Source organism: Nomascus leucogenys, chromosome 17, assembly GCF_006542625.1.
Source record: "Nomascus leucogenys isolate Asia chromosome 17, Asia_NLE_v1, whole genome shotgun sequence".
Taxonomy (NCBI): domain Eukaryota; kingdom Metazoa; phylum Chordata; class Mammalia; order Primates; family Hylobatidae; genus Nomascus; species Nomascus leucogenys.
Genome location: NC_044397.1, coordinates 138399 through 166258, shown reverse-complemented (window position 1 = coordinate 166258; position 27860 = coordinate 138399). Strand labels below are relative to the sequence as shown.

The window sequence follows — 27860 nt, the reverse complement described above, 5'->3', positions numbered from 1 at the left end:
TTTACACCAACAGCCTGGGTGCTGTGGACAAAATGATTGATGGCCATAAGAGGCAGACAGGCTCCTGGGTGGAAAGGGGTGGGTCCCTGGCGAAGCCCCACCTTCAAGCCAGGGATGGCCTGAAGCCTGAGGGCCAAGCTGTCAGTTCGGGCTGGAGTCTGTGGCCCAGAGTAAGAACTTGTGGTTTTTCCGGACCTGCCCGTGGCCGCCCATGGACCAATCAGCACGTACTTTCTCCCTTTTGAAACCCATAAAAACCCTGGACTCAGACTCTGGCAGATGTCAGACGACCTGCTGCAGAAAGGAGCTGTCTACTCCGGGTCTCCTAAGGGCTACAGACCTGATGGGTGCCGGGTCCAACCTGCAGACTGCGACCAAGCGACGGATGAAAAAAATGCACTCCAACACAGATATCCAGTGAAAGAGTGGGCTACCGGGAGGGGGCTGCCTACAGAAAGAGTTGTAGCAGCCTCAGCCCTGACAAGCTGGTGCTGCAGGCAACTATTTAGTACAGATTTAATGACAAAGGCCTTGAGTCATTGTGGGTAATTAACGTGGTCATCGTCCCCCACCCCCACCTCATCTCCAGAGAGAGCAGTCCTGCGCCTCGATTATTAAAGGCCAGGTTCCAAGGCCTAAGTAAACTAACTTACCTAGATCAGTTTCTTTTTTTTTTTTTTTTTTTTATTATACTTTAGGTTTTAGGGTACATGTGCACCATGTGCAGGTTTGTTACATACGTATCCATGTGCCCCTTTGTTATCTAACCTAAGCTTTCAGGCACCAGATAAGAGAATCTGGCTGCCTTCGGCCAAATCCTTTTCTGAAGCTTTTGTAAAACTTCCCAGCCTTCTAAGAAGGTTTGCTTCTTTCTACAATTTTTCCCACCACCCTTACCGAACCCCTACAGATGGGATGACCTGCCTGCGTCTGGGAGGTACCCACTCTGGGTCTTTTCTGCACTGAAGGCTGCACAGATGTCAGGATGACCTGCCTGCGGAAAGGAGCAACCCACTTTGGGTCTCCTGAGAGCTGTACTGTCGCTCAATAAAGCTCCTCTTCACCTTGTTCACCCTCCAGTTGTCCGTATACCTCATTCTTCCTGAATGCAGGACAAGAACCTGGGACCCGTCAAATGGTGGGGCTGAAAAAGCGGTAACACAAACAGGGCTGAAATATGTCTCCCTTGCTCGCCATGTTGCAGGCAATAAGAAGGAGAGAAGAGCTGCGGCCCTTCCGGGATCCCAGACTTAGGGGCTTCCTGAGCCAGTGCTGTGACACCCCCTTTAGGGCTCTGCGGTTTCTGGCATCTCCAAGCTTCCAGGTGCCGCTGCATTCTCCTCGTCCAGATGCAGGTGCCCACAACAGAAGCCGCTTGCAGTGCATCTCATCCAGCTGCAGGCTTGCATGGAGCCAGCACCTATGCCGGCACCTGGAGCTGCCTGCTCTGCCCGGCTGTATACAGTGGCCACCGGTGTGCCTGGCTGTGTGCAGTGGCTGGACCCTGCACTCACACACGCCTTGCCACTCTGTGCTTGTCTTGCCCTTGGCAGGCTTGGGATCCAGGCTGGTAGCACAAGCCTGCCAGGCTGAGTGGGCGGAATGAGCCCAGCGGACCTGAGCAAAAGTCAGGTAAAGGCACCAATGACCACAGAGGCTTCTGACTAGAAGCCCAAGGTTCTCATGGCAATAGCATTTATCAAGGACTATCCAATAATATTTATTCTCTTTGTCTTTGAAACAGTTTACTCCTGGAATTTATTCCAATGGAATAAGAGGAGGAAAAGCTATATGAACAATTTTGAAAAGATTTACTCTTCATTTAACAACTATTTATTAAGGTCATCCTGAATCATGCCCAGTTAGGTCTGGGCATACAGACTCTGTCAGAGGGCACCTGATAATCCATGTTATATGAGAGCTAAGAATTGAAAATGGAATGCACATCCAGTATTAGGGGGATGGTAAGGTAAACAATGAAGTGCCAAGTTAATTGAATATTATGTAGACTTTTAAAGTGGTAATTTTGGCCAGGTGTGGTGGCGCATGCCTATAATCTTAGAACTTTGGGAGGCTGGAATGGGAGGATCACTTGACCTCAGGAGTTTGAGACCAGCCTGGGAAACACAGGGAAACCCTGTATCTCCAAAAAATAAAAAAAATTAGTCGGATGTGATGGCACGCACCTGAGGTCCCAGCTACCCAGGAAGCTGAGTTGGGAGGATCACTTGAACCTGGGAGGTCGAGGCCGCAGTGAGCCATGATCACGCCACTGTACTCCAGTTTGGGTGACACAGCAAGACCATGTCTCAAAAAAACAAAAAAAAAAAATCCTGAAGGCCATATAGAAACAGAGGAATATTTGAGTACAAGAAGTAGTAAAATTGTCTCTAGATGCTGTGGAGGGGTCAGCTATGCTTAAAAATCAGTATTTGGATAAAACCAAAGATCATATGCAGAAATGAAAATAATTTTATTAGTATAATAGGATTTGGGATTAAAAAAATTTATCTGCAATTACATGATTTTTCTTATAATAAAAGAAGGAGCAGTGTACTTTGGCTGTAGAGCTATAATGGATGCTGGAAGGAGCAGAAGGTAATGTTCTGTTCTACCTCCAAGAATACTCATCCGTCTATCACCTTGTTTCTTCCCCATAGGGCCATGTGAAACTTTCTGACTTTGGTCTTTGCACAGGACTGAAAAAAGCACATAGGACAGAATTTTATAGGAATCTGAACCACAGCCTCCCCAGTGATTTCAGTAAGTGGTAACAATTACGTTTGCCTTTTCGTTCTAACTGGGCCTAGAAGAGCTGTTTCCCTTGTAACCAAATTATGCAGGACAGATAGGAGATTCTCACACTTTGAGTATGTAGAGAATAAAAATACCTTCCCAGGTTTGCCTGTGATTTGTGTTGTCTGGTGAGGCAAGATGAATGAGTGGGTACCAAGTGTGTGAAGGCAGAGGTTGAAAGGGGTCTTCTTTAGAGGTCTACTGGGAAGGTCACTGGGGATGAGTATGGGACAAGCAAGCAGAAGTAGTAGGAGAAAAACTCCTGGGAACAGTTCTGAGCTAGATTTATCCTGGGTACTTCTTTCCTTCATGACAGAAAGAAGTTTATGACAGTTACTTCCATTTGAGCACTATGATATCATTGACAGCTATGTAGTAAAATTTCAGTTCATCCTAGAAAAGCTTATGTCAAATCATGTATCATAAATTCAGATGTCCCTGATCGTATAAGTTACTACTACTTGGAAAATTGATGGTAATTTTGAGAAATTGTGACTGTTTTAGGTCCATGTTAGGACCTCAATTCTAGTTGAGACTGAATTCCCTGTAATTCTGATTTAAGTCCTGTATCCTCTTTCACTTGATCCACATGGGAGTGCCTTTTACAACTCTGTGTGAGTCTTTTAAGTTAATGCTTTACAGCCTCTGATTTGGGTTTACTGTAAATGTACTAGGATATGGATCATCTGGAGCTTTTGATGTATGAGTAGAAGAAAAGCAAGACTTTAGGGTCTCATATGACTTGAAAGAGCCTACTAAAAAAAGTAGTAAACATTTTGGTCTGAACTTCGACTGCAGCTTGTATTCTTTACTTTCAGCTTTCCAGAACATGAATTCCAAAAGGAAAGCAGAAACCTGGAAAAGAAATAGACGTCAGCTAGTAAGTAATATCTGTGGCTTCTGAAATGCTACCAACCAAGTATGAATAAGTTCAAACGATTTGCACATAAATTTGCATTGGACAAATATTTGCAACATATCCCTTGCTTTTAAGATTACCTAAAGAGAGTGCTGTCGTTAGGTTGGTAGGACTGTAAGGAATCTTTGGAAGGAGGACAGGTAATATTAGGTTGTTTTGATTGTGACATTTTCCGTGGGTGACCTCGTTCTGACCTTTTAGCTTGGTAACAATACCTTTCCTTCCTGCCCCACCTTTTCTCCATTTTCATACTGGTAAAGGGGTTATAGTTAAGCTGGAGATCTGTCAGAACTAAGTACAAATACCTACCTAGAGTTTTCAGGCATCAGTTCTCAAACTTTTTAAAAATTTTGATCCACTCGGGCAAGGGCAAGTCTCCTCAATTCATTTTCCTCACACTTTCTGACTTCATGATGTAAAGAAGAACTTACTTATAAAGATTGGAGAGAAATATAAGTGGAATGCTTATTACTTTATATGCATTTGACTTTGTGCCTATATAAAATTATGTCCTACAGGCTGAAAAATAAGAAACATCGTGTTTACCTTGATAGTATGTTGGAAGTACAAATTTACCAGTGAAATATTGCTGTCTAGGCAGAATTTATTTTTTACCAATAGCTGATAAATTGGTTCATGTTTGAAGTTCATTGTACATGTTCTAGTGTCCAGTTACGGGAAAGTTATTGGCCAGATAATAGAAATGTGTATCACTACATTCTTAAGCTTTGCAAGAAACCCATAGCAAATGAAATTGATGATGGTAAAGCCAAACTAACATTTGGTCATTAGAAAGCAGAGTAGCAGCAATGGGAAACTGACTAACTTGGAATGATGGTCATGCAAATGTATTGTCTAGAAATGGTAGCACTTCTGTTTGTCCACATGTATGGTAGTAACTTGGCAAATTTACCAAATACTGTGTTTCAGTCAGGATTCCTAGTAAAATACCGATTTACAGTTCTCTAGAGTACCTTTAATAACACTCTTAGTAGGTCACTAATAGGTGGATGTCAGTTACATGTGAAAATGGAAGCCTATGGGATGGTTTAAGAAAGAGTCAAAGGAAAGGCTTGCATTTGTTTTGATTTATTTGAAGCCCACCTATCAGTGGGGCCTCAGACAATATTTACTTGGGAAATCTTCAGTTTAGTACAGTTAGTTACAAAACAGTCTCCCTTCCTTGGGAACTCTGCTACTCTTTAAACTTCTGAATTCTGTATGTGGTTGAAAAATGGTTTATGTATCTTGTTGAGGATTAGGGAGTGTCAAGAACCAATTTGGTCAGATGCTTCTATTATATCTCTCCACAGAGAAGTAGTTTTTAACCTTGGTTGCACAACAAAATCACCTGGGGAACTTCAGAACATGTTGATGTCCAGGTTCCACCCACAGAAATTATGATTCAGTTGGTCTGGGATATAGTGTGGGTATCTGGTTTTTAAAAGACTGAGTGATTCTACTGTGCACTGAATGTGGAGAACCTCCACTGAAGAGGTTATGTCTTAAACAATAGCTCCTGCATTGTTGGGAAACTAATATTTATCTATTTTTTAGAAACAGAAAGTAAGGAATCTGTGATTTCTTTTCTTTCTTTCTTTCCTTTCTTTTCTTTTCTCTCTTTTTTTGGCAGGCCAGGATTTAACCTTTGGCTACTGTGCTAACAAGTATTTTGGGGAGAAAGCTTAAGTGTCTTGAATTGTTCCTTGTATTCCAAGACAAGCTTTGTACTCTTTGATGTGTACCCAAGGGTCATGTCATGATTAGAGGAACCATTTCTGTAGTTCTATAAGGAAAGCAATTTCACAATTTTCGTGTTTGCAGTTAAATGTCATTTAATAGTTAAAAACCTTTTTGAAAATCTGAATAAACTTAAGGCCCTGATGCTATGATTAAGGTTCTTGCCTTTTTATACTATATACAGTAGAAATGGGAAAGTGTAAATTAAGGTCATCCTCATATTATCTCTTTTCATAACTTGAAGAAAATGAAGCCACCTCTCAGTCTTCCAAATGTTAATTAACTGTGTTACTTTGACCTTTTATAAGTGATCCCATTCAGCTAGTACCAAGCTGAAGATTGATATTCATTAATGGTTAATATAAATTTACTGCTCTAGGTTAAGCCTAACATATGTAATTGCTACTCAGCCTATTACTTTTTAGTCCATTGGGAATCACTAAAAAAAGTAGAGGCTTTAGCTTCATTCCTTGGCTGCTTAAATTATATTGTAATGTTTTAAATTGTTATGTGGTCCTGTATAACCTTAGGCCCCAGTAACTGATTAATATGAGTCAGCTTTAAGTTAATTACAGATATAAAAGGTAATAGACACCTAGGCATCCAATCTTGGTCAGTTTAATTTTTTAGGGTAGAATTTACAGAAGTGAGTAGGAAATTAAATTGCTTTATTTCTCCTAAAACCCTGACACAAAATCATTAAGGTTAGAACACATTTAGTTGAAATGACTGTTAACAACCAATAGAGCTATTCCAGATTGCAGCTTTCATTGACACTTGAAATACCCAGACAAAAAAAGGAAAAACTGGAGTACAGATTTATGAGGTTAGAGTTGGAGGACACCCTGGTGTGGAAAACAGCAAAGGTTTGGGAAGGGGGCAGTCCTTAGATTGGAAAGGGCACACCTGGTACAGATGGTGTGGTAAAAAGTGTGGTAAAATGCGAGCGAGCTCCTATGGCAGACTCTGGTTTCTGGAATAAGAGCAATACTTTTACCTTCACAGGTTTGAGCCTGTTGTTTGCTATATTTTATAACTCTTAAGAGTTTTTTTTTAATGCACTGGTATCTTGAAGGAGTTCTTTTCCTCTGGCAGTAGACCTCTGGTTTTATAATGGAAATTTTTGAACAAGTAAGATCTGCTTAGATTTACATTCATCTTTGGTAGAGTAAACCTCATCTCTAAATTAAAGGGTATTTGTAATTTCTTACCTTTATGATTAGAATGGAAATTCTTGGAGAGGGCCTAATCCACGTTTCAGTCTTTAAAGCTTAAAGACAAAAGACAACACTGGCATTTGTGTTATTTAATATCTGCATTTAAATATATATCATACACACCACACACACACACCACACACACACACACACACACACACACACACTTAGCTATATGGAAAAAATGGATCCCCACCTTACAGTATATGCAAAAGTCAATTCTAGATGGGAAATTAAACTTTAAAAATTTTTAAAGAAAATACAGGGCAATATCTTTATGACCTCAGAGTAAAGAGGGATTTCTTAAATAAGATACAAGAACTACAGCTCATAAAGGAAAAAGTTGGTTTATTTTATTACTTTAAGGAAAAAAAAACCTTCTATATATCAAAAGACATAAAGAAATGAAAAAACAAGCCACACGGTACAGCTACTTTGGAATTACCTTTCAGAATTCATGTGTACACCCTACAGCGCTGCAATTCTACCCCAGTCATAGGCCCTGGAGAAACTGCACATGTGAACCAGGAGACAGGCAGAAGAATGTTTATTGCATTTTCATAATAGCAAAAGACTGGGAATAACCCAGTGTCCATCCACAGGAAAATAGTTACATTCTGGAACAGAATATTTTGCAGCAGTAAAAATAATTGAACTAACAGCTACGTGTGACAGTGTGAATCAGTTTTAGAAACAAAGTTGAGAGGAAGAATCTAATAGCAGAAGACTGTATATAGAATGGTACCATTTTAATAAAGCTCAAAAATAAAACTAAGATCTCATTTAGAGAGATACATGGCAAAATTATTTTTAAAAGCAGAGGAGTGACAAAACACGAAATTCAGCATAGTGGTTAAGAGAAGCAGGAGAGACGGGGAGGAGTACATGTTTAGCTTTAATAATATTGGTATTACTTGGTTCTTCAGTTGAACTCATGGCTATTCATTTTCATGATTATGCATTATAATTTGATAATGTGTGTAATTAACACATGTATGTATGTGACATATTTACTTTTGGTAACAAATACTACTTCACTAAAAAAAATCACAATAAAAATAACAAGCCTCAATCTGGGAGAAGATATTTGCAGTATACAAATATCTTAAACAGATTAATGTCCTGCATTCATAAAGAATTCCTATGAATCAATAAGAAAAAAGACAACACAACTTAAAAAAATACTAATGGACAAAGGATCTGAACAGGAATTCATAATAAAAACCTGGATGGCCAATTAAAATATGAATATGTGCTCAACCCTGCTTGAAATAAAGTAAATGCAAATTCAAACAAGATCCCAGCCATGCTGGCACATCCCTACGGTCCCAGCTACTCAGGAGGCTGAGGCAGGAGAATCCTTTGAGGCCAGGATTTCAAGGCTGCAGTGAGCTATGATCATACCACTGTACTCCAGCCGGGTGACAGAGCAAGACCCCATCTCTTAAAAAGAAAAAAAAAGAGATCCCATTTCATATTCATCAGATTGGTAAAAATAAAAAAAAATCTGACAAAGCCAAGTCTTGGTGAGATGTGGAGCACCAGAAGCTAATCCCCAGCAGGGTTGGTTTAAATAGGGACTAACTACTTTGGAGGGCATGGAAGATACCTCAAGTTTAAATGCTTATAACCCAAGGCTCAGCAATATTCTAGTTTATACTCTAGAGAAATGCACAGTGCCCAAGAAGGTATTACAGGAATGTTTATTCAGGTGTTATTTGTCATAGTGAAATACTGGAAGCAATGTAACTGTCCATTACAGAAGAACGGATAAAAACTATTGTGATTAATTTATATAACAGTATAGCATACAGCAGAGAAATGAGTGAACTAGAGCTACGTGAATAAATCTCAAAACGAATGTTAAGACAAACAAGGCCGGTTGCGGTGGCTCACACCTGTAATCCCAGTACTTTGGGAGGCTGAGGTGGGTGGATCACTTGAGGTCAGGAGTTTGTGACCAGCCTGGCCAATGTGGTGAAACCCTGTCTCTACTAAAAATACAAAAAATTAGCCAGGTGTGGTTCATCTCAAAAAAAAAAAAAAAGACAAATGATCTGAGACAAATATGGCAAATTATTACTCTTTTTCATATGGGTAATGGGTCTGTATTGTATTGTCTGTTCCTTTTTTCTGTATGTTTGTAATATTTTATAATACATGTTTTAAAAAACAATACAACTGTAATTTAAAAAATTATATAATATTTAAAGCACCTAGATCAGAGCCTTACACATGGTAAGCCCTCAAATGGTAAGCACATTAGGAGGCTTTGATTGTACTTTCTCCTCTTATTTTGCAGTCCTGGTATGTTAGAGTAGAATACTGGAATGCAGAAAATGTTTCTCTTGGTCAGGTGTGGTGGCTCACTCCTGTAATCCCAGCACTTTGGGAGGCTGAGGTGGGAGGATCACTTGAACCCAGGAGTTAAAGACCAGTCTGGGCAAGATGGCAAAACCCCATCTGTACAAAAAAATTAAAAAATTAGCCAGGTGTGGTGGCATGCACCTGTGGTCCTAGCTACTCTGGTGGCTGAAGCGGGAGGATCTCTTGAGCCTAGGAGTTTGAGGTGAGCCATCATCGTGCCACTGCACTCCAGCCTGGGCCACAAAGGGAGACCCCCATTTCTTAGAAAAAGAAAACATTCCTTCAAGAACTATGTACAAAAACAATTAAGTTTGGTAAATAGGTATTTATAAATGTTTAAGTTATAGGATATAACTTTGGCTTTTGATCATATAGCTTCCCTTTATGATTGTGTTAAATCAAAGAATGTGTATCATAGAAAGAGGGATGGTTTGGAGTAAGATACTATAATTCCTGTCTTTTTTTTTTTTTTTTTTTTGAGACAGAGTCTCACTCTGTCGCCAGGCTGGAGTGCAGTGGCACGATCTTGGCTCACTGCAACCTCTGCCTCCCGGGTTCAAGCGATTCTCCTGCCTCAGCCTTCCGAGAAGCTAGGACTACAGGTGCACGCCACCACGCCCAGCTAATTTTTGTATTTTTAGTAGAGATGGGTTTTCACCATGTTGGCCAGGATGGTCTCCATCTCTTGACCTTGTGATCTGCCCACCTCAGCCTCTCAAAGTGCTGGGATTATAGGTGTGAGCCACCATTCCTAGCCAGATATTTAATTTCTAAACTGGGCTCTACCACCTAACTGGTTCTGGGGTCTTGGGCAAAGCCATTTTGAGCATCAAATTGTATCTGCAAAGTTAAGCTAATGAGGTCCTCCTTGGAAAAATTTCGTCAGGATTAAATGGACTCATGTATATGAAGTTATATATATATATATATATATATATATATATATATATATAAAACTCATTGTAATATATATATTAAGTACAGAGCCTAGTAATTAATGGGTGCTCAGTAAATTGTAACACCAGTAATTATGACACAGATGCCTTTGCCCTAGTGACTCATAGTTAAGAAGGGTCTCCCGCCTCATTAACTAAGCTTTATTGTTCATTTTGGAAAGTGCTTTGGGAAATCAAGCTTGCCATTAAGCTACTGGGCAGTCCTGCTTATTTAGCTTGGGGGTGGCTTCGGGTGGTACTCACAGCCTTGGGTTTCTAGAACAGAACTCTGGGCACCTCCTGCCTGGCTGGGCCTCCCTGATGTGTGGTCCGTGTTTCAGGCCTTCTCCACAGTAGGCACTCCTGACTACATTGCTCCTGAGGTGTTCATGCAGACCGGGTACAACAAGCTCTGTGATTGGTGGTCGCTTGGGGTGATCATGTATGAGATGCTCATCGGTAAGTCGGTTTCAGACTTTTACGCTGATACCAGCCTGTAAGTCGGTTTCAGAGGACTTCTCTGTGCGTCCGTGACAGACTTTTATGTTGATGGACTTTTCTGTGTGTCCGTGACAGACTTTTATGTTGATGGACTTTTCTGTGCGTCCGTGACAGACTTTTACGTTGATACCAGCCTCTGTTTCAATTGGCAGTGATTTCCCCACTGGTCTTTCAAAGTGAATTGTTTTAGACAGATGACACCTCTTTCAGTAAGATGTATCCCACTCCATTCTTGGGCTTACTGGCATCCTGCAGTTGCTTTGCTGATCATTTTTTATGTTTTTCTTTCTCTTATACCTTCATCTTCTCCATTTAGAAGCTCTTTGAGTCACTAGCATTTATTAAATATCCGTTGTATGCAGAGCATTTTAACTGGGCATTGCTTCACTTTTCTAATTTGCCGCCCCCTTCCTCTGTCAAAGCCTTCAAATCATGGGACCCTCTGGCCTCTCTCCCTCTTATTGTATTGGTGTGTCTCTGTATTTATTTGGTTATTTGGTACTTTACCCATAGAAGGGTATTTCTGGAATGATATTGTTTCATCCTTTCATTTCTTCTTTGGGCATAGTGATTCCCACACCTGCAACTCTATTTCTGTCCTCCTTTCTTTTCCCAGCTCTACCTGTTAGCTGACTTCCTAGTGGTACCAGAGGCATGATTTCACTTTGGGTCTGGGAGTTTGGGGGAGAATGAAAAATAGGCTTAGATATTTTCTGGGATAAGTGGAAATCCTGTCTATGTCATGGAGGGATGGCCATACAGAGTAATCCAGTAGTCATTAAAGACATACAGAATCAGGCTGGGCACGGTGGCTTATGCCTGTTATCCCAGCACTTTGGGAGGTCGAGGCGGTAGGATCGCTTAAACCCAGGAGTTTAAAACAAGCCTGATCAACATAGCAAGACTCTGTCTTTACAAAAGAAAAATAAAAAATCAGCTGGATGTGGTGGTGCTCTTCTGCAGTCCCACCTACTGGGAAGGCTGAGGCAGGAAGATCACTTGAGCCCAGGAATTCAAGGCTGCAGTGAACCATGATTGCGCCACTGCACTCCAGCCTAGGTAACAGAGTGAGACCCCGTCTCAAAAAAAAAAAAAAAAAAAAAAAAAGACATATAGAATTTTATTAAGGAGGGTAATCTCGGTCAGATTCAAAGTTCTGGAGTGTAAAAGCTCCGAAGTTCCTTTTTTATTACAGGCTACCCACCTTTCTGTTCTGAGACCCCTCAAGAGACATATAAGAAGGTGATGAACTGGAAAGAAACTCTGACTTTTCCTCCAGAAGTTCCCATCTCTGAGAAAGCCAAGGATCTAATTTTGAGGTATTAGAGAACATTCCTCCACCCTCTTTCTCAGCTTTTTAATATGAATGATTCCATTTTTTTAAAAAACTTTAGTTATCTCCTGAATCTGCTTTCTGTTTCCTCCTATTCCTCTCTTTAAACAAATAAAAATGCTGTGCATGGTGGCTCATGCCTATAATCCCAGCACTTTGGGAGGCTGAGGCAGGGGGATCACCTGAGCCCAGGAGTTTGAGACCAGCCTGGACAACACAGCAAAACCCCACCTCTAAAAAAAAATGATTAGCTGGGCGTGGCGGAACCTGTGGTCCCAGCCACTTTGGAGGCTGAGATGGGAGGATCCCTTGAGCCCAGGAAGTTGAGGCTGCAGTGAGCCATGATTGTGCTACTGCACTTCAGCCTGGGTGACAGAGTGAGACGCTATCTCAAAAAAAAAAAAAAAAAAAAAGTTTTTCTTTTTCTGAAGCGACTGCTTGAGATGTGCTGAAAGGGCTTTGTCTTTTCCAGATTCTGCTGTGAATGGGAACATAGAATTGGAGCTCCTGGAGTTGAGGAAATAAAAAGTAACTCTTTTTTTGAAGGCGTTGACTGGGAACATATCAGGTATATCCATATAAACACTTTCAGAATTATTTCAGAAAGTCTCTAGTTTACTTAATAATAATTTGGAAGGACCATCATTGGCAAGCCAAGTAAGGGAAGAGAGCTTCTTAGAGATTCAGGGTCTTTTCCTGATTTTCATTCATGGTGAAGATTGGGTGTTAGGTTTTTTGTCAGCCATGTGTCGTGGAATATATTGAATCTAGCAGTTATTTACAAAGTGAAGTGAACTTTGTTTTTTGAGGTGGAGGGAGCATCTAGGAAGTGTATTACCCTTTACCTAGAACTCAGCAACCTCTTAGGGCCCACCAGCGGGACTGTTCCCGCCCACAGGGTGGAAGGTATCACTGGAACATAGAGAAGGGAGAAAGGAGTGGAGGAAAGATTGGAGGGGTGGAAGTGGAGAGGGAAAGGGAGAGTGAAAATTGTTATGGTGGGGGTAGTAGACTACGGCCAACAGCCGTGAGAGCCTAGACCACCTGCTGTAGTCCAGACCTTCTCATTCGGCATTCATTGGTTATTAAATAGAAGGTGAAGTTTTCATTTATTTTATAATTGTTTTCTGATTTGCTGCTTGTGATTTTTTACCTTTGCCACTTTTTTAGCCATCCTACTTGTTGGCACCTCCAGTGGAAGAAGGGCAGAGCCCTACACAAGGGGACATTTAGAGGTTCAGTTTCCCTTTTTAGTAGACAGGCCAGGCCATGGGGGGAGTTGCACTAACTTCAGGTTTTAGTTATTCTTATCTTTCTTTCTAGCTATGAATGATTGAGTTATTTTTTTTTAAATCATAATTTACTTTGGGTACAGTCAGTTGGCTTGGTTGGTCAGTGTTTATAAGGTTTTCAGAGAAAATAAATGCCGCCTGCCAGTGAAGAGTCTTCTCATGTCAGACCAGGGGTCTTTTTTGGAGAAAGACTTGATTGGTATGATCCATTTGATTAGTAAGTTAGTAATTTTTGGCATGTGTATTCTTGGCAGAGAGAGACCTGCTGCAATATCTATTGAAATCAAAAGCATTGATGATACCTCAAACTTCGATGAGTTTCCAGAATCTGATATTCTTAAGCCAACAGGTAACACCACCAGCATTGTCTCCTGCTGCCTTATAAGCACATTATTTACCCCCAATTTTGGGATGATGTTTACAAATCAGGGTAGGGAACATGGAGAAGAACTTCATTTCTTCCGGTTCTTTGTAAGTACTTTTCCAGTTCTAATGCTGGGTAGTGGTGAAACCTTGGTGAATGGAAAATGAGTATCAGCTCCCATGTTTAGACTGCTCAACTGGGTGAGTAAGTCACAAAAATCTGTTCTTTTGTTATTTACTAAGTGTTAGGTAATCTGAAATGACAGGAATGGGAAAATAAAACATTAAAATTTTGTGAAGAAATATGAGATTTAAAGAACATGAGCAAGAAAATGTAGAAAATTCATAGAGTGAGGCCAGGCGCGGTGGCTCATGCCTAAAATCCCAGCACTTTGGGAGGCCGAGGTGGGCAGATCACAAGGTTAAGAGATCGAAACCATCCTGGCCAACATGGTGAAACCCCATCTCTACTAAAAATACAAAAATTAGCTGGGTGTGGTGGCACGCAGCTGTATTCCTAGCTACTGGGGAGGCTGAGGCAGAAGGATTGCTTGAACCCGGGAGGCAAGGTTGCAGTGAGCTGAGATGATGCCACTGCACTCCAGCCTGGCGACAGAGCAAGACTCTGTCTCAAAAAAAAAAAAAAAAAAAAAAAAAATTCATAAGAGTGAAAAATAAGCTTTCCCAAATAGAAACTGGTGTGTTCTTCAGAGTTCCGTCTTCAGCACCGTGAGTAGTCCATTGGAGGTAAGGCAGTGAATCAACTCTCACACCTATTTCTTTCCCAGTGGCCACAAGTAATCACCCTGAGACTGACTACAAGAACAAAGACTGGGTCTTCATCAATTACACATACAAGCGCTTTGAGGGCCTGACTGCAAGGGGGGCAATACCTTCCTACATGAAAGCAGCAAAATAGTACTCTTGCCACGGAATCCTACGTGGAGCAGAGTTCTTTGTATAACATCATGCTTTTCCTCTCACACTCTTGAAGAGCTTCCAAGAAGTTGATGGAACCCACCAATATGTCATAGTAAAGTCTCCTGAAATGTGATAGTAAGAGGATTTTCTTCCATAATGCATTTGAAAAACTGTAAACAAAGACAACCATTTCTACTACATCAGCCATAAACAGCTATCCTGCTTTGGAAGAGAAGCATCATGAGCCAATTTGATAGGTGTTTTAAAAATAACTTGAGTTTTCCTAAGTTCATCAGAATGAAGGGGAAAAACAGCCATCATCCATTATTGAGATTGTCATGTATAGTCATCGAATATCAGCCAATTCCTGTGATTTTGTGACACGCTCTCTGCCAAGCCCACCAAGTATTTCCTTTATAGCTAAAAGTTCCATAGTACTAAGGAAATAAAGCAATAAAGACAGTCTCAGCAGCCAGGATTCTGGCTGAAGGAAATGATCCGCCACCCTGAGGGTGGTGATGGTAGTTTCTACCCATACCTCAGCCTCAGGCGAGTGGCTTATAGCCTCCATTCATGGTGCACTTTATTTATGGTACTAAGATAAAGACTGTCAATCCATTGATTTATCTCCTCCCTGTCCCCTATCTAAAATACCCATGCTGCTTTTCTGAGTGTTGATGGGGGTTACCAGCGTGATCCATTGTTGCTCTTAGAAGGCCCAGAAAGTCTTTGGGCATTGCCAAGGAATCCCGGATTATGTGGATCCTTCTTCACGGTGGATCCTTTCTCTTCACGGCTGTACCAGAAAATCCCTAAGACAGATGTTGCTGTGGACCAGCAATACCTGCAAGTGCTGCCAACAGGAACTCAATTTATTCCTGGGAACCTAACGAGGAGAGCCCAGGCCTAGGCTGGAGGCCTGGAACCCTCTTGGCTAAGGTGCTGTTCCTGTTCCCGCAAGGTCTCCAGAACCCCTTTGGAAATGGTGAAGGAACCAGCCCAACAGAAGTACAGAGCCAGCTGCCAGCTGCCAAGTCCGTGTAAAGTTCACTCCTCAGTCGTGGGCGCAACCATGTTTTGTCTTCTCTCTTGGTATTTCTTCTCTCCCAACTTTAAGTAGCCATTTTGCCTTGGAATTATGATTACAATTTTTTCCTTTGCAGATGCCTTCCTGGGGGATACTCCTCCCCACCCTAAAGGGTCGCCTGCAACTTAGGCGGATTGGGTCTCTCTGCTGTGGCGTTCTCTCGAGAGATCCTCTGAATTTTAGCACAAAGTGCCTTCTGTTTCACAGCTGCCACCACCTTTAGAGGAATTTCGTCAGAAAAATGTGGAGGCTCCATATTAATGCATTATTTTTAAAAAAGTTTTGATAACTCTTAAAGCATCATTTGCACCTATGTGGGAACTTTGCCTGTTGCAGAGTATTGTGGCTGAGCTGCAGCTGGGAGCCTGCTTTCTGCCAGTCTTGAGGTTGTGAAGATCAGCTTTGAAAGGAAAGTATGTCCTAGCTTAGCTGTTCAGAAGACAAAAATGGAATATCAGAGTTACAGTTGTCAGTGAAACTGCTTTGGGTTTTAACCTCTTAGAGGAAGAAAAAAGGTTAGGGAAGTCTCAACTCTGGATGAATGTGATTTGTTTGCCTCTCAGTCTTTCATTCATAGCCTGCTAGTGAAAAGGAAGTAAATGAGATTCTTTTGTGTGACTTTGTAGTCTCTTTGTATTACCAAATAGTTGGGGTGTTGACTCCTGTGTGTTTTGCAAGAATGTGTGGTAAGCCTGGGTAAAGAGAAGGAACTGCAGTGTCGGGAGAGTCTGTGTTGGGGAGTGGCAGGGGATGATTTGTTTCAGGGGAAAATGCCCACATTTTAACTTTTAAACTTCTGAATAAACTGTGTAAAAACAGTAGTGCAGATATGTGGTGTGATTTATTAAACTGATAAGAACAGATACTGCATTTGATCTTAGCAAAAAGGCCAAGAAGGGATTGTGATGTGATTTAAAGCAAATAGTGGCATATAACTTAGAGGCAGAGTGCTGATGGCTGCTTTTAACCCCTTTGTCCGCACACCATTACAACGCCTAATTTCGAGTGTTAATTTCAAAACTGTATCACCATCTTCATGCAAAGTGCTTTTCCATCTCAGGAAAGCTGGGACTGACTTTTGTTCTTAGGGAGCTACTTCTCTTGCCCCGACTGCATGTGCTTCTTCCACCCACCTCACTGTTGCAGGGCAGTGGGCCCTCCCCTCACAGTAAGGCCAAGGGCACATCCTGACAAAAGTGCTGTCATCTGTCCCGCCTTTTACAGCCCAGCCCCGTTTTTTCCCAGCCTGCAGTCAACGAGGAATCTCATGAGCTCATAAGATGGAATTGTTGGCTGGGTGCGGTGTCTCACACCTGTAATCCTAGGACTTTGGGAGGCCGAGGCAGTGGGATCACAAGGTCAGGAAAGATTGAGACCATCCTGGCTAACACAGTGAAACCCTGTCTCTACTAAAAATACAAAAATTAGCTGGGCATGGTGGCACGAGCCTGTAGTCTCAGCTACTCAGCAGGCTGAGGCAGGAGAATCGCTTGAACCTGGGAGGCGGAGGTTGCAGTGAGCTGAGATCGTGTCATTGCACTCCAGCCTGGGTGATAGAGCGAGACTCCGTCTCAAAAAAAAAAAAGAAAAAAATGGAATTGTTCAGCCCTGTGTCCATCAGAGCAGGGTTCTGTCTCTGAGATGTTGTATACTGGAGGAGTCCCATATGCCCCACTTGTTAGCCCCTTTGTGGGTAGGGAAAAGCATCTCAAGGAGTCAAGAAGGGAGGGGCAAAGACCAGCTAGAGTAGAAACTGCAGGCAGAGGAAGCTAAATGCAGCCAGAATGGGTAATGTCTTTCTAAGGCTTATGAATCCTAAGAAACATGTTGGGCAACACTGGCTCAGTGTTGATCCTGTTCACAGAAATTCTGTTTCCTACTCTCATTGGGGGAGTTAGAAAATTGCATACTAAAATGAAACCAAAATCATATCATTTGATCTCTTCCAGTCCAGGAATGCATCACAATTTTCTTTAGTACCTGTTTCTTTTTAGTTGGCTTGGTTGATTGGCATTTATTTAGTACTCCTCTCCCCTGCATCTAAATTACCCAGGCTGCTTTTCTGACTGTTGATGGGTGGATACCAGCTTGATCCATTGTTGCTCTTAGAATTACTTTCAAAGGGCTGGGCATGATGGCTCACACTTTAATCCCAGCACTTTGGGAGGCTGAAGTGAGTGGATCACTTGAGCCCAGTTAGTTCAAGACCAACCTGGGCAACATGGCGAAACCCTGCCTCTACCAAAAATACAAAAAATTAGCATGGTGGCACGTGTCTGTGGTCCCAGATGCTCAGGAGTCTGAGGTGGGAGAATCACTTGAGCCTGCGAGGTGGAGGTGGCAATGAGCCAAGACTGTGTGCCACTGCACTCCAGCCTGGGTGACAGAGTGAGACTCTGTCTCAAAAAAAAAAAAAAAAAGTCAAAAGTAAGATTCACATGAGTTCCTTCAGGATTAATATTCAGGTTCTGCAAAACAGATTGCCAATTTGAAAACTCATCTGTATGGCCTAGTAAGAGTCCACCTCTGCCATCAGTTGGTCATGCTCTTTGTCAGAATTATTTCCTTGGAACTTTTTTAGATCGCCTTGTCCTGGTTCTCCTGGGCTGCTGTGTAACCCAAGTGGTGTTTTTAATTGAATTCAGAAGGATTCAGTGAATGATATTTTCATTTCCTACAGAGCATACTTCTCTGGAATGATCCATGAAAGCCAACACTGACAAAAACGGCCTTCGTGATGCTTTTTCATGCATATTTCCAGAGAAAAAACACCTTGCCCAAGCAACATTCAAGCTCAGTTTGATGAGGCAACAGACTGGTGAGGTGGTTCTGAATTGCAGATCAGTTTGAGAGAATTCCCACCAAGTGGCTTAATGGAATGTAGCATCACCTTATTTACATTAGTGTTGATGTGACGATGACAAGCCAACCCAGAGTTGTGAGTAGCTTAGTGAAGCATCCCAGATATGTTTTTATTTAGGGGGCAGTGATTGGGCAGGAGGGAAAAAAGTGAGCAGTCCAGGGTTTTATAGGCTGGTCAGTATGCTCCTGTGTTGTGGTGGAGGCATGGATCTGTGAATAGATAATTACTTTTGTGAAGAGCATAAGGAACACTGCAGTCACTTTTACTTTGTTTCTCACTTCCCCACTTTAATCCATGCTGGTCTGGTTTCTGCCCTATGTGTGAAATGTTAGTATTAATTTTATCTCCTGTGTAAAACATGCTCGTATTTGTTATCACTCCTCTAGTCACTGGTGTTCTGCCATATCCATTGGGTTCCCCCTTCAGTCCTCATCTTAATCTGCTGCACTCACACTGTTAACTTTTAAAGCAAACTCACTCTCCTCCCATCTCCCTGACTTCCTTCTTACTAGTTCCACACTTAAATGTTGGTGCTGGTGCCTTTGCCCTCTTTAGTCGTGTGATCTCTTGGTGATCTCCATACTGTGGCTTCACCTCCCACCTTGGTAGTGAAGTCTTCAAAGACCCACCTACTTTTTTTTCTAAGACGGAGTCTTGCTGTGTCACCCAGGCTGGAATGCAGTGGCACAATCTCGGCTCACTGCAGCCTCTGCCTCACAGGTTCAAGTGATTCTTTTGCCTCAGCATCCCCAGTACCTGGGACTACAGGCGTGTGCCACCACGCCTGGCTAATTTTTGTATTTCTAGTAGAGATAAGGTTTTGCCACATCTTGGCCAGGCTGGTCTCGAACTCCTGACCTCAAGTGATCCACCCGTTCGGCCTCCCAAAGTACTGGGATTACAGGCGTGAGCCAATGCGCCTGGCTCAACATCTTTATTTCTAATTTTGCTTTCTGCTAAAAAAAAAGACACACAAATTATAATATTTTATTATAGAAAAAGCATCCCAAATACAGGATTTCGTAAACACTGGTAGGTGAACAAGTGCAATTTTAAAAGTAAATACAAAGTAAAGAGGCAAAACCTACAAGCATTTTGCCTTCAGAAGAAAATGTAATGTTCTCCTGCACTAGTGATGCCACACAGAACACAAATGTGGCTCCATCTCCCATGAAAGCATCATATTTGCTTTCTGAGCTCAGTATTCCCATTTCAATAATTGCAAAGTGATGGCAAGAAGTGGCATTGAATACATTACTACAAACCCTTGTCTTAAAATATTGAGACAGGGTCTTGCTCTGTCATCCAGGCTGGAGTGCAGTAGCGTCATCATGGCTCACGGCAGCCTCATCCTCCTGGGCTCAAGCAATCATCCTGCCTCAGCCTCTTGAGTGGCTGGGACTACAGGTATGCACTACCATGTCCATGCTTGGCTATTTTTTAATTTTTTTGCATTGCCCAGGCCAGTCTCAAACTCCTGACCTCAAGTGATCCTCCCACCTTGGCCTCCCAAAGTGCTGGGATTACCGGCATGAGCCACTGCACCCAGCCAAAACCTTTGATTTTTTTTTTTCTTTTTTGAGATGGAGTCTTGCTCTGTTGCCCAGGCTGGAGTGCAGTGGCAGGATCTTGACTCACTGCAACCTCTACCTCCCGGGTTCAAGCAATTCTCTTGCCTCAGCCTCCCAAGTAGCTGGGACTACAGGCACTCACCACCACACCGGGCTAATTTTTTTGTATTTTTAGTAGAGACGGGGTTTCACCGTGTTAGCCAGGCTGGTCTCGAACTCCTGACCTTAGGTGATTTGCCGGCCTCGGCCTCCCAAAGTGCTGGGATTACAGGCGTGAGCTACCACGCCTGGCCAAAAACCCTTGCTTTTTAACTTCGATTGACACTTGACTTAAAAAAAATCCTCCACATCCCACTTTATGACAGTTTACATTAAAGCCTGTGGTCTGAATATTTGTTTTACTTAGAGGGGGACCCTTTGGGACACTTATCTGCAAACACATCTAACCTTCCTGGGCTTATTCCACAGTATTTTCATAGACCTGTATACATTAGACATCATACTGTTCTCTTGAGATTTAAAGTAGTACTGGGTACTGCATATTGTGCAGTAAATCTGGCTTGCTTTCTTAACCTTTTTGCTGCCATTCTTCCAAATATTTTTCCAGGGCTTAAGGGAAACCATTAAATGATCTGACTTATTTTAACACTGTCGTCTTGCCCTCCCTCCAACTCCTCAGTGGCAAATGTTTCCTCATCAAAATAGCATGATATGATGCAGATGCAAACTCAAGATACTAAACTTCAGATTTGGGTTAATCTTGGCTTGCCAGTTACTCTGGCTAAAATATCAACAGCCTGGCTTGCTTATTTAGGCACTTAGAAGAAAACACCAAACCCACGTTCCACCTTTTTAAAATTACAAATGCCCCTTACCCATCTGGCCAGTAACCAACTCTGAAGGGGGTGACCTCAACCCAGCCCTTGTGTCTGTGAGGTCCTGCTTTTGCAGAATGGCCTGCCCTGGGACTGGGGCAGGCTTGGGTGAGCTCCAGGTGGAGGGTGGTGGGAGGGGCATAGAAATAAACCTTCCTCTCCACCAGAAGGAACCTGTGATCCCAGCTTTTCCTTCAGTCACCACCACCTCACGACACTAGAAAGCCTACTGTCACAGATTTCCAGCTTACTCAAACACCACAGGTTGGGGTCAAATGCATGTTAACCTAATTTGGGGGAAAAAAGACCTCAATCTTGAAAGCCTGGGCAAAGTAAAGGGCTACATAGGACAGTGTCGAGTATATGCCATACTTCATACCTGGCATTTTCCCTAAGCAAGAACTAATTAGTTTTCATTTTTAAGTGTTGGCTGTGGCATGGTTTACACTTAAATGTTAACAATACATAAGCTGTAACAGAAGTTATACATACTTACCATGGAATATACAAACACTAATTCAGATTTCCTTTGTAATGGCATGGAAGTCTACTGAGAAGCAGAAAAGAAGCACCATTTAACAATTATCTGGGCTAGTCAACTGGTAGTGGGTATAAATGTACTGGTAAGGTCAAGGCCAAACCTGACCTCAAATATGAGCCAATTAGTTTCATAGAAATAAAATTACCTTCTAGCTACAAATAATCCTAACCCTTAATCCAGGCAATTGGCCTTGCAAATGGATGCCAATAGTCATCAGGTAGGGGATAGCTCAATTTAACCACTTACTACATTCTAGTGAAGAACAGAGCATTAATTTCCACAGTGATGCTAGTCACATGCAGAGAACGTAAGAACACTTTTTCAGCCCTGGAAAGAGCTTTCAACATCTACCTGGCTTTTATCTTTGGATGATTATGACTAGGACAGTCATTAAATGGAATCGAGTAGCCTCTCCTACACAGGATGAGCATCCCAAATCCAAAAATCCGAAATCTGAAGTGCTCCAAAGTCCACTTTTTTGAGTGCTGACATGATGTTCAGAAGCCTTTCAGATTTGGGGTGCTCAACTGTTAAGTATTCCAAAATCTGAAAAAATCTGAAACCTGAAACCTTTCTGGTCCCTAGCATTTTGGATAAGAGATACTCAACCTGTATTCCAGTTAGCTTCTACCACAAACTGGGAGATAATCCCAAAATACTTATATCTGGCTCTGGACTCTAAGTTTAGCCATACTATTAATAGCCATGGAGAAGAGGAGGGAAGGTGGTTCAGCACTGTGGGGGCTGAGGAGGGTGATCTGGGTGATCATGCACTGATAACAGAGCTGATAGATCAAATAAAATGACTGGGCTTAATTTCCATTCAGCTCACCCTTCCTTTGGGGATGACATTGGTATAATATTCCTACCCAATGTGTGAGCAGCTATTAGGCTATTTCAAGAACCGAAATACACTGATATCCAAAAATCCCATGGTATGAAAACATACAGAGAAAAATCCTGCACTAGGACAGGGACTGTGCAGATGCTGCTTCCCACCCAGCTTCACTCCATATACCCCATGCTGGCACTCTTACAAGTCTTTCTGTTGAGAAACTGAGCAATCGTAAGCAATTTCTGTCCTCATCTTGAAAGCCTTTAAGCCATATCTAAGGTCTCCTAGACATATCCACAGCAATGTGCTGCTCCAGAGGGTTAAGGCCTATGGTTTCACACCAGATTCCAAGCCAGGATAACCCAATTGGCCTGATTTGGAGAGGTTCTTCTGCTTGCGTTGTGAGTTTCATTCCAAATGAATCATCCATTTGTTTAGATTCCAAAACCTTGAAGCTAAAAATGTCTCATCAACATTGTTATTCCATTATCTTTCCTGCCAAGGAATCTGTGTGGTTTTGAATTGTTCACTGCATTAATGAGACACAAATCTGAATTTAAGCTCTTAAGAATTTCCTTTTGGACACTCTGAACGAGACCCTAGTTCTTTCCAGATGCAATTTGGGTGCAGAGGCCACCAAGAATGGCATCTTCATTAACCTCTAATGAGCATCTGATTGGTGCCTGCTTTTAGAAGTTAGAGATTGTCACCTTTTAAGTTTGGTCCCTTTGCTACTAAGCAATTTGCCTGGTATAAAACAAGACAAAAACAAAACCCAAGAACAGAGTATAAAGGATAAGGACTGCTTTGCTAAACACAAGGCGACAGGAGTCTTGACTTCCTTTCCTGCTTTTGCAGTTACACAAAGACTCAGTGAACAGCACCATACCCAAATTTTTCAAGTTACCAGGGCTGCTGCAAAGATGGTAGCTAATTACCAGTGAGTACTTCTTCATCCCCTGCCAGAGGCACAGACTTACTGAAAAGGACATATGTTAATTATGGCAGAAAGGAAAAGGATGGGAGAAGCATGTCTCCTGCTCAAGGTGAGACAAATCATGAGGGAGGGCTGGCTGCAGGCATCCCAGGTGAGATGGGCTCCAACAAGGGGTAGACCCACAGCTGGCCCTAATCCTGAAAGTCGTTAGAAGCCATCTGAGAAAGTGGGGCATTTAGCCGGTCAAGTTCATCCACTTGGGGTGGGTGATGCATTAATATCTCCTGGTCCTCCAAGACATCATCTCCAGCAGCTACCAGATTCGTGAGGGATTTGCTTCGAACACACTGGAAATCCACATGGCGACTCTTCCCTTCTTCCTTTTCCCATGACATCTGGATGAAGGGGCGTTGTACGTAATTATAGATGACTTCAGACCGGCCGCCAGGCCTTCTCTTAATTTTTTCTTTACAGGTAGGGTAACCTGCAACAGAAAAAGGCCATTCTCATGACTAACAAATTGTGCTCACTCTGGTGTCCGTACTTTCTCCTTCCTAACCACATCAGTTTTCTCCCAAAATCACAGCATGGAAAATATGTGGAAAGTGACCAGTCCCTGTCCCATGCTCTCCCAGCCCCAGTCACCTACATGTTCACTTCCTTCCTGGTCAGATTAGTAGGTCTTGTCCCTAGAAGGGACTAATCTGAGAAGTAACAAGAATTCTATCCCTTCTAATGGAAAGAGGAGAGAAGCCTCTTACTAGTTCAGGAAGCTGTTGTTGCTGGCAACAACACCATAGAAGAAAAGTCCTGCCAAGGCATGGCTACCCTAGTCCTCTTAATTCTGTTGCTTAGAGGGCATACTGTGTGAGAAATAGTTAAGGAAATGTGGAATGTGTAGCCTAAAGAAAAAACAGAGATGCTGCCTAAAATATGTGAAAGGCTGTCACATGGAAATGGGAAAAATAGTCAAAGTAGCTTCAGAGGCTATTAACTAGAAGGCAGGCAGGAGATGGAGGCCGTTATCTATTAAATATGTATGGCAGAATGTTCTAATGGTAAAATAGTTTGATGGGTTGTTCTGGGAAATGCACCTAACAGACAAGGGAAAGACCGAGTAGGAGGAGATTTAATAGATAATCTCAAAAATGTCTTCCAAGGCTGGGCACTGTCACTCACACCTGTAATCCTAGCACTTTGGGAGGCCAAGGCGGGAGGATCGCTTGAGTCCAGGAGTTCAAAACCAGCCTAGGCCAGAGGGAGACCTCATCTCTTAGAAAAAAAGGTTAAAAAAAAACAGTGAAGCATAGTGGTGCATGCCTGTGGTCTCTGCTACTCGGAAGGCTGAGGCAAGAGGACCACTTGAGCCCAGGAAGGTAAGGCTGCAGTGAGCCATGACTGTGTCACTGTACTCCAGTGTAAGCAGAAGAGTGAGACCCTGTCTCTTAAAAAAAAAAAAAAAAAGTCCTCCAACTTTAAATTCAACTTAAGTCAGACACAATGAAGCTTTGACGGGTTCTGTGGGCAGAAATGAGGCAACAAGAGTAGCAAAGCACAAGAGTCAAACAAAGATCCACAGAGGGGGCCGGGCGCGGTGGCTCACACCTGTAATCCCAGCACTTTGGGAGGCCGAGGCGGCGGATCATGAGGTCAGGAGATTGAGACCATCCTGGCTAACACAGTGAAACACCGTCTCTACTAAAAATACAAAAAATTAGCTGGGCGTGGTGGCGGGCAGGCAGGCAGGCAGTAGCTGTAGTCTCAGCTACTCGAGAGGCTGAGGCAGAAGAATGGCATGAACCCAGGAGGCGGAGCTTGCAGTGAGCCGAGATCGTGCCACTGCACTCCAGCTGGGCGACAGAGTGAGACTCTGGCTCAAAAAAAAAAAAAAAAAGATCTGCGTAGGAGAGACCAAATGACTATAGCACTGTCCAGGAATCAGTCTCTTGAGAGCCTTCCATGGGGACCACAGGTTGGGAGCCACTGCTCAAGATCATTCAAAGTAGTTCTGTTAATATATTCAGACAGTCCTCAAAAGTATGGAATAATCTTTTTTTTTTTTGAGACGAAGTTTAACTCTTATTGCCTAGGCTGGAGTGCAATGGCACAATCTCGGCTCACTGTGACCTTCGCCTCTCGGGTTCAAGTGATTCTCCTGACCCAGCCTCCCGAGTAGCTGAGATTACAGGCATATGCCACCATACAAAAATACAAATTCTGTATTTTTAGTAGAGATGGGTTTTCTCCATGTTGGTCAGGCTGCTCTCAAACTCCTGACCTCAAGTGATCCGCCTACCTTGGCATCCCAAAGTGCTGGGATCATAGGCACAACAAACCATGCCCGGCCGGAATAATCTTAAATTTTGAGTTCCCAAGCTATTTTTTCAGAAGGACCCTTCCAGATGCCAGAAACATCTTCACCAAGACTGGTGGCAGAACGACGCTCTCATCTGGTGAGCCCACAAGCCCTGCTGTATCTCCCTACCACTGTCCTTTGCCCTCACTGCTCTTTATCCTGAAGTAGTAAACTTGAACTTGTTTCTGTGGCTGCTTTGAACCATTTTCAACTGGAGATAAAATGGAAAGAAAAATGAGGACAATAACAGGAACCTTCAAACTTAAGAATGTGGTTTTCATGTATGCCCATTTTCTAGACCCTCTGGAGGCTAAATTTTGAGGGTGTAAGCTATGGCAATAGACCCAACCTGAATGTTGACTGGGATTTTTTTTTTTTTTTTTTACCTTCAATTCCGATGCGAATGTTTTTCAGGCCTCGTTCCTTTAACACTGTTTTTGCAACATCCCTATTCTCAATATATTTGAAGAATCTGTAGAGCTTGGAGCTATAAAGAACTGAAAAAGAAAAAATATGGGGTTAGCCATGGAGTAAAGACCTAAGAGGAAAGAGATAAGCTAACAGAATCAAACTAATCAAAGATATACTTGACTGCTAATCCCAAATAATCCAGATGGATCAAAGATTAAATGTTAAATAATACATAAACCATAAGAGAAATTTTTATAGTCTCAGGGTGCGGACTTTCTGGGTACAATATTAAACCTAGAAGCCATAAAAGAAAAACTGATGATTTTAGAAATGCAACATCTCTGCATAGCCTAAACCATTTACCAAAGCTAAAAAGACAACTGAATGAGAAAATATTTGCAACTCATAAAAGGCTAATTTCCTTAATTAGAAAGAGCTGCCACAAATAGAGCTTTCACAAATCACTAAGTAAAAAACTAACAATCTGATTTTGTAATGGGCAAAAGGCACAAACACTATTAACAAAAAAGGAAATTACAATGGCTCTTGAAAACTAAAAAGGTTTTGGCTGGGTGTGGTCAGCCAGGCCACACCTGTAATCCCAGCACTTTGGGAGGCCGAGGCAGGCACATCAGTTGAGGTCAGGAGTTGGAGACCAGCCTGGCTAACATGGGGAAACCCCGTCTCTACTAAAAATACAAAAATTAGGCATAGTGGTGGGTGCCTGTAATCCCAGCTACTCGGGAGGCTGAGGCAGGAGAAGCACTGGAACCCTGGAGGCAGAAGTTGCAGTGAGCCAAGATCACACCATTGCACTCCAGCCTGGCCAAGAGCAGGGAGACACCATCTCAAAAAAAAAAGAAAAAAGAAATTTCAGCCTCACTCATGAAATAAGAAATGTAATTAAAACTCATGCCAATCATAATATTCTGCAGTTTTTTACCTATTAAGAAAGTAGCAAAGATAAAAGTTTTAAAAACACAGTTTTGGGGCCAGGCACAGTGGCTCATGCCTGTAATGCCAACACTTTGGGGGCAGATGCAGGAAGATGGCTTGAGGCCAGGAGTTTTGAGACTAGCCTAGGCAAGGCAACATAGAACCCATTTCTACACAAAATTAAAAAAAAAAAAAATTAGCCAATCATGGTGGCACACACCTGCAGCCCAGGCTACTTGGAGGCTGAGGTGGGAGAATCACTTAAGACTACAAGTTGAGACTGCAGTGAGTCATGATTGCACCACTGCACTCCAGGCTGGGTGAAAGAGCAAGATTCTATCTGTAAAAAATTTTAAAAAGCCACTGTTGGCCAGGCATGGTGCCTGCAATCCCAGCACTTGGGAAGCTAAGGCGGGTGGATCACTTGAGGTCAGGAATTTGAGACCAGCCTGGCCAACATGGTGAAACAGTTTCTATTAATAATACAAAAATTAGCTGGGCGTGGTGGCACGCACCTGTAGTCCCAGCTTCTCGGGAGGTTGAGGCATGAGAATCACTTGAACCCAGGAGGCAGGACTCTGTCTCAAAAAAAAAAAAAAAAAAAAAAAAAAAGAGAAAAAGCCACTGTTTTGGTGAGGGGGTGGGAAACAAACCTGTCATGTATTGTTTTGTGAGTGTAAATTGGTACAGATTTTATGGAGGATAATTTGGCAACATCTATCAAAATTATAAAGGTACAATTTTTTTTTTTTGAGATGGAGTCTTGCTCTGTTACCCAGGCTGTAGTGCAATGGCGCCATCTCGGCTCACTGCAACATCTGCCTCCTGGGTTCAAATGATTCTCCTGCCTCTCAGCCTCCTGAGTAGCTGGGATTACAGGCGTGGGCTACCATGCCCAGCTAATCTTTTTTTTTTTTTTTTTTTTGAGACGTAGTCTTGCTCTGTCGCTCAGGCTGAAGTGCAGTGGTGTGATCTTGTCTCACTGCAACCTCCGCCTCCTGGGTTCAAGTGATTCTCCTGTTTCAGCCTCCAGAGCAGCTAGGATTACAGGCATGAGCCACGAT

The 27860-nt window shown here is 42.4% G+C and overlaps 2 protein-coding genes and 1 pseudogene across 5 annotated transcripts in view; 1 reads left to right on the top strand and 2 right to left on the bottom strand.

Moving 5' to 3' along the window:
• The window catches only part of STK38 (serine/threonine kinase 38), a 54863-nt gene extending 38571 nt beyond the window's left edge, over positions 1-16292 (top strand). For 2 of the 3 annotated variants that reach the window (XM_003276897.3, XM_030795669.1), the window contains 7 exons: positions 2661-2763; positions 3615-3676; positions 10316-10433; positions 11671-11794; positions 12281-12376; positions 13355-13449; positions 14252-16292. In XM_003276897.3, the coding sequence (XP_003276945.1) occupies positions 2661-2763; positions 3615-3676; positions 10316-10433; positions 11671-11794; positions 12281-12376; positions 13355-13449; positions 14252-14382 (729 nt within the window). In that variant the 3' untranslated portion in view covers positions 14383-16292. The remainder of the gene's footprint in view (positions 1-2660; positions 2764-3614; positions 3677-10315; positions 10434-11670; positions 11795-12280; positions 12377-13354; positions 13450-14251) is intronic. The other variant, XM_012496503.2, reaches the window with a different exon arrangement.
• On the bottom strand, positions 16217-16372 carry LOC115831093 (annotated as a pseudogene).
• Positions 16373-19307: 2935 nt separating this feature from the next.
• The window catches only part of KCTD20 (potassium channel tetramerization domain containing 20), a 46271-nt gene continuing 37718 nt past the window's right edge, over positions 19308-27860 (bottom strand). For both annotated transcript variants that reach the window (XM_003276896.3, XM_030795670.1), the window contains 2 exons: positions 25836-25946; positions 19308-23577 (listed from right to left, as the gene is read on the bottom strand). In XM_003276896.3, the coding sequence (XP_003276944.1) occupies positions 23285-23577; positions 25836-25946 (404 nt within the window). In that variant the 3' untranslated portion in view covers positions 19308-23284. The remainder of the gene's footprint in view (positions 23578-25835; positions 25947-27860) is intronic.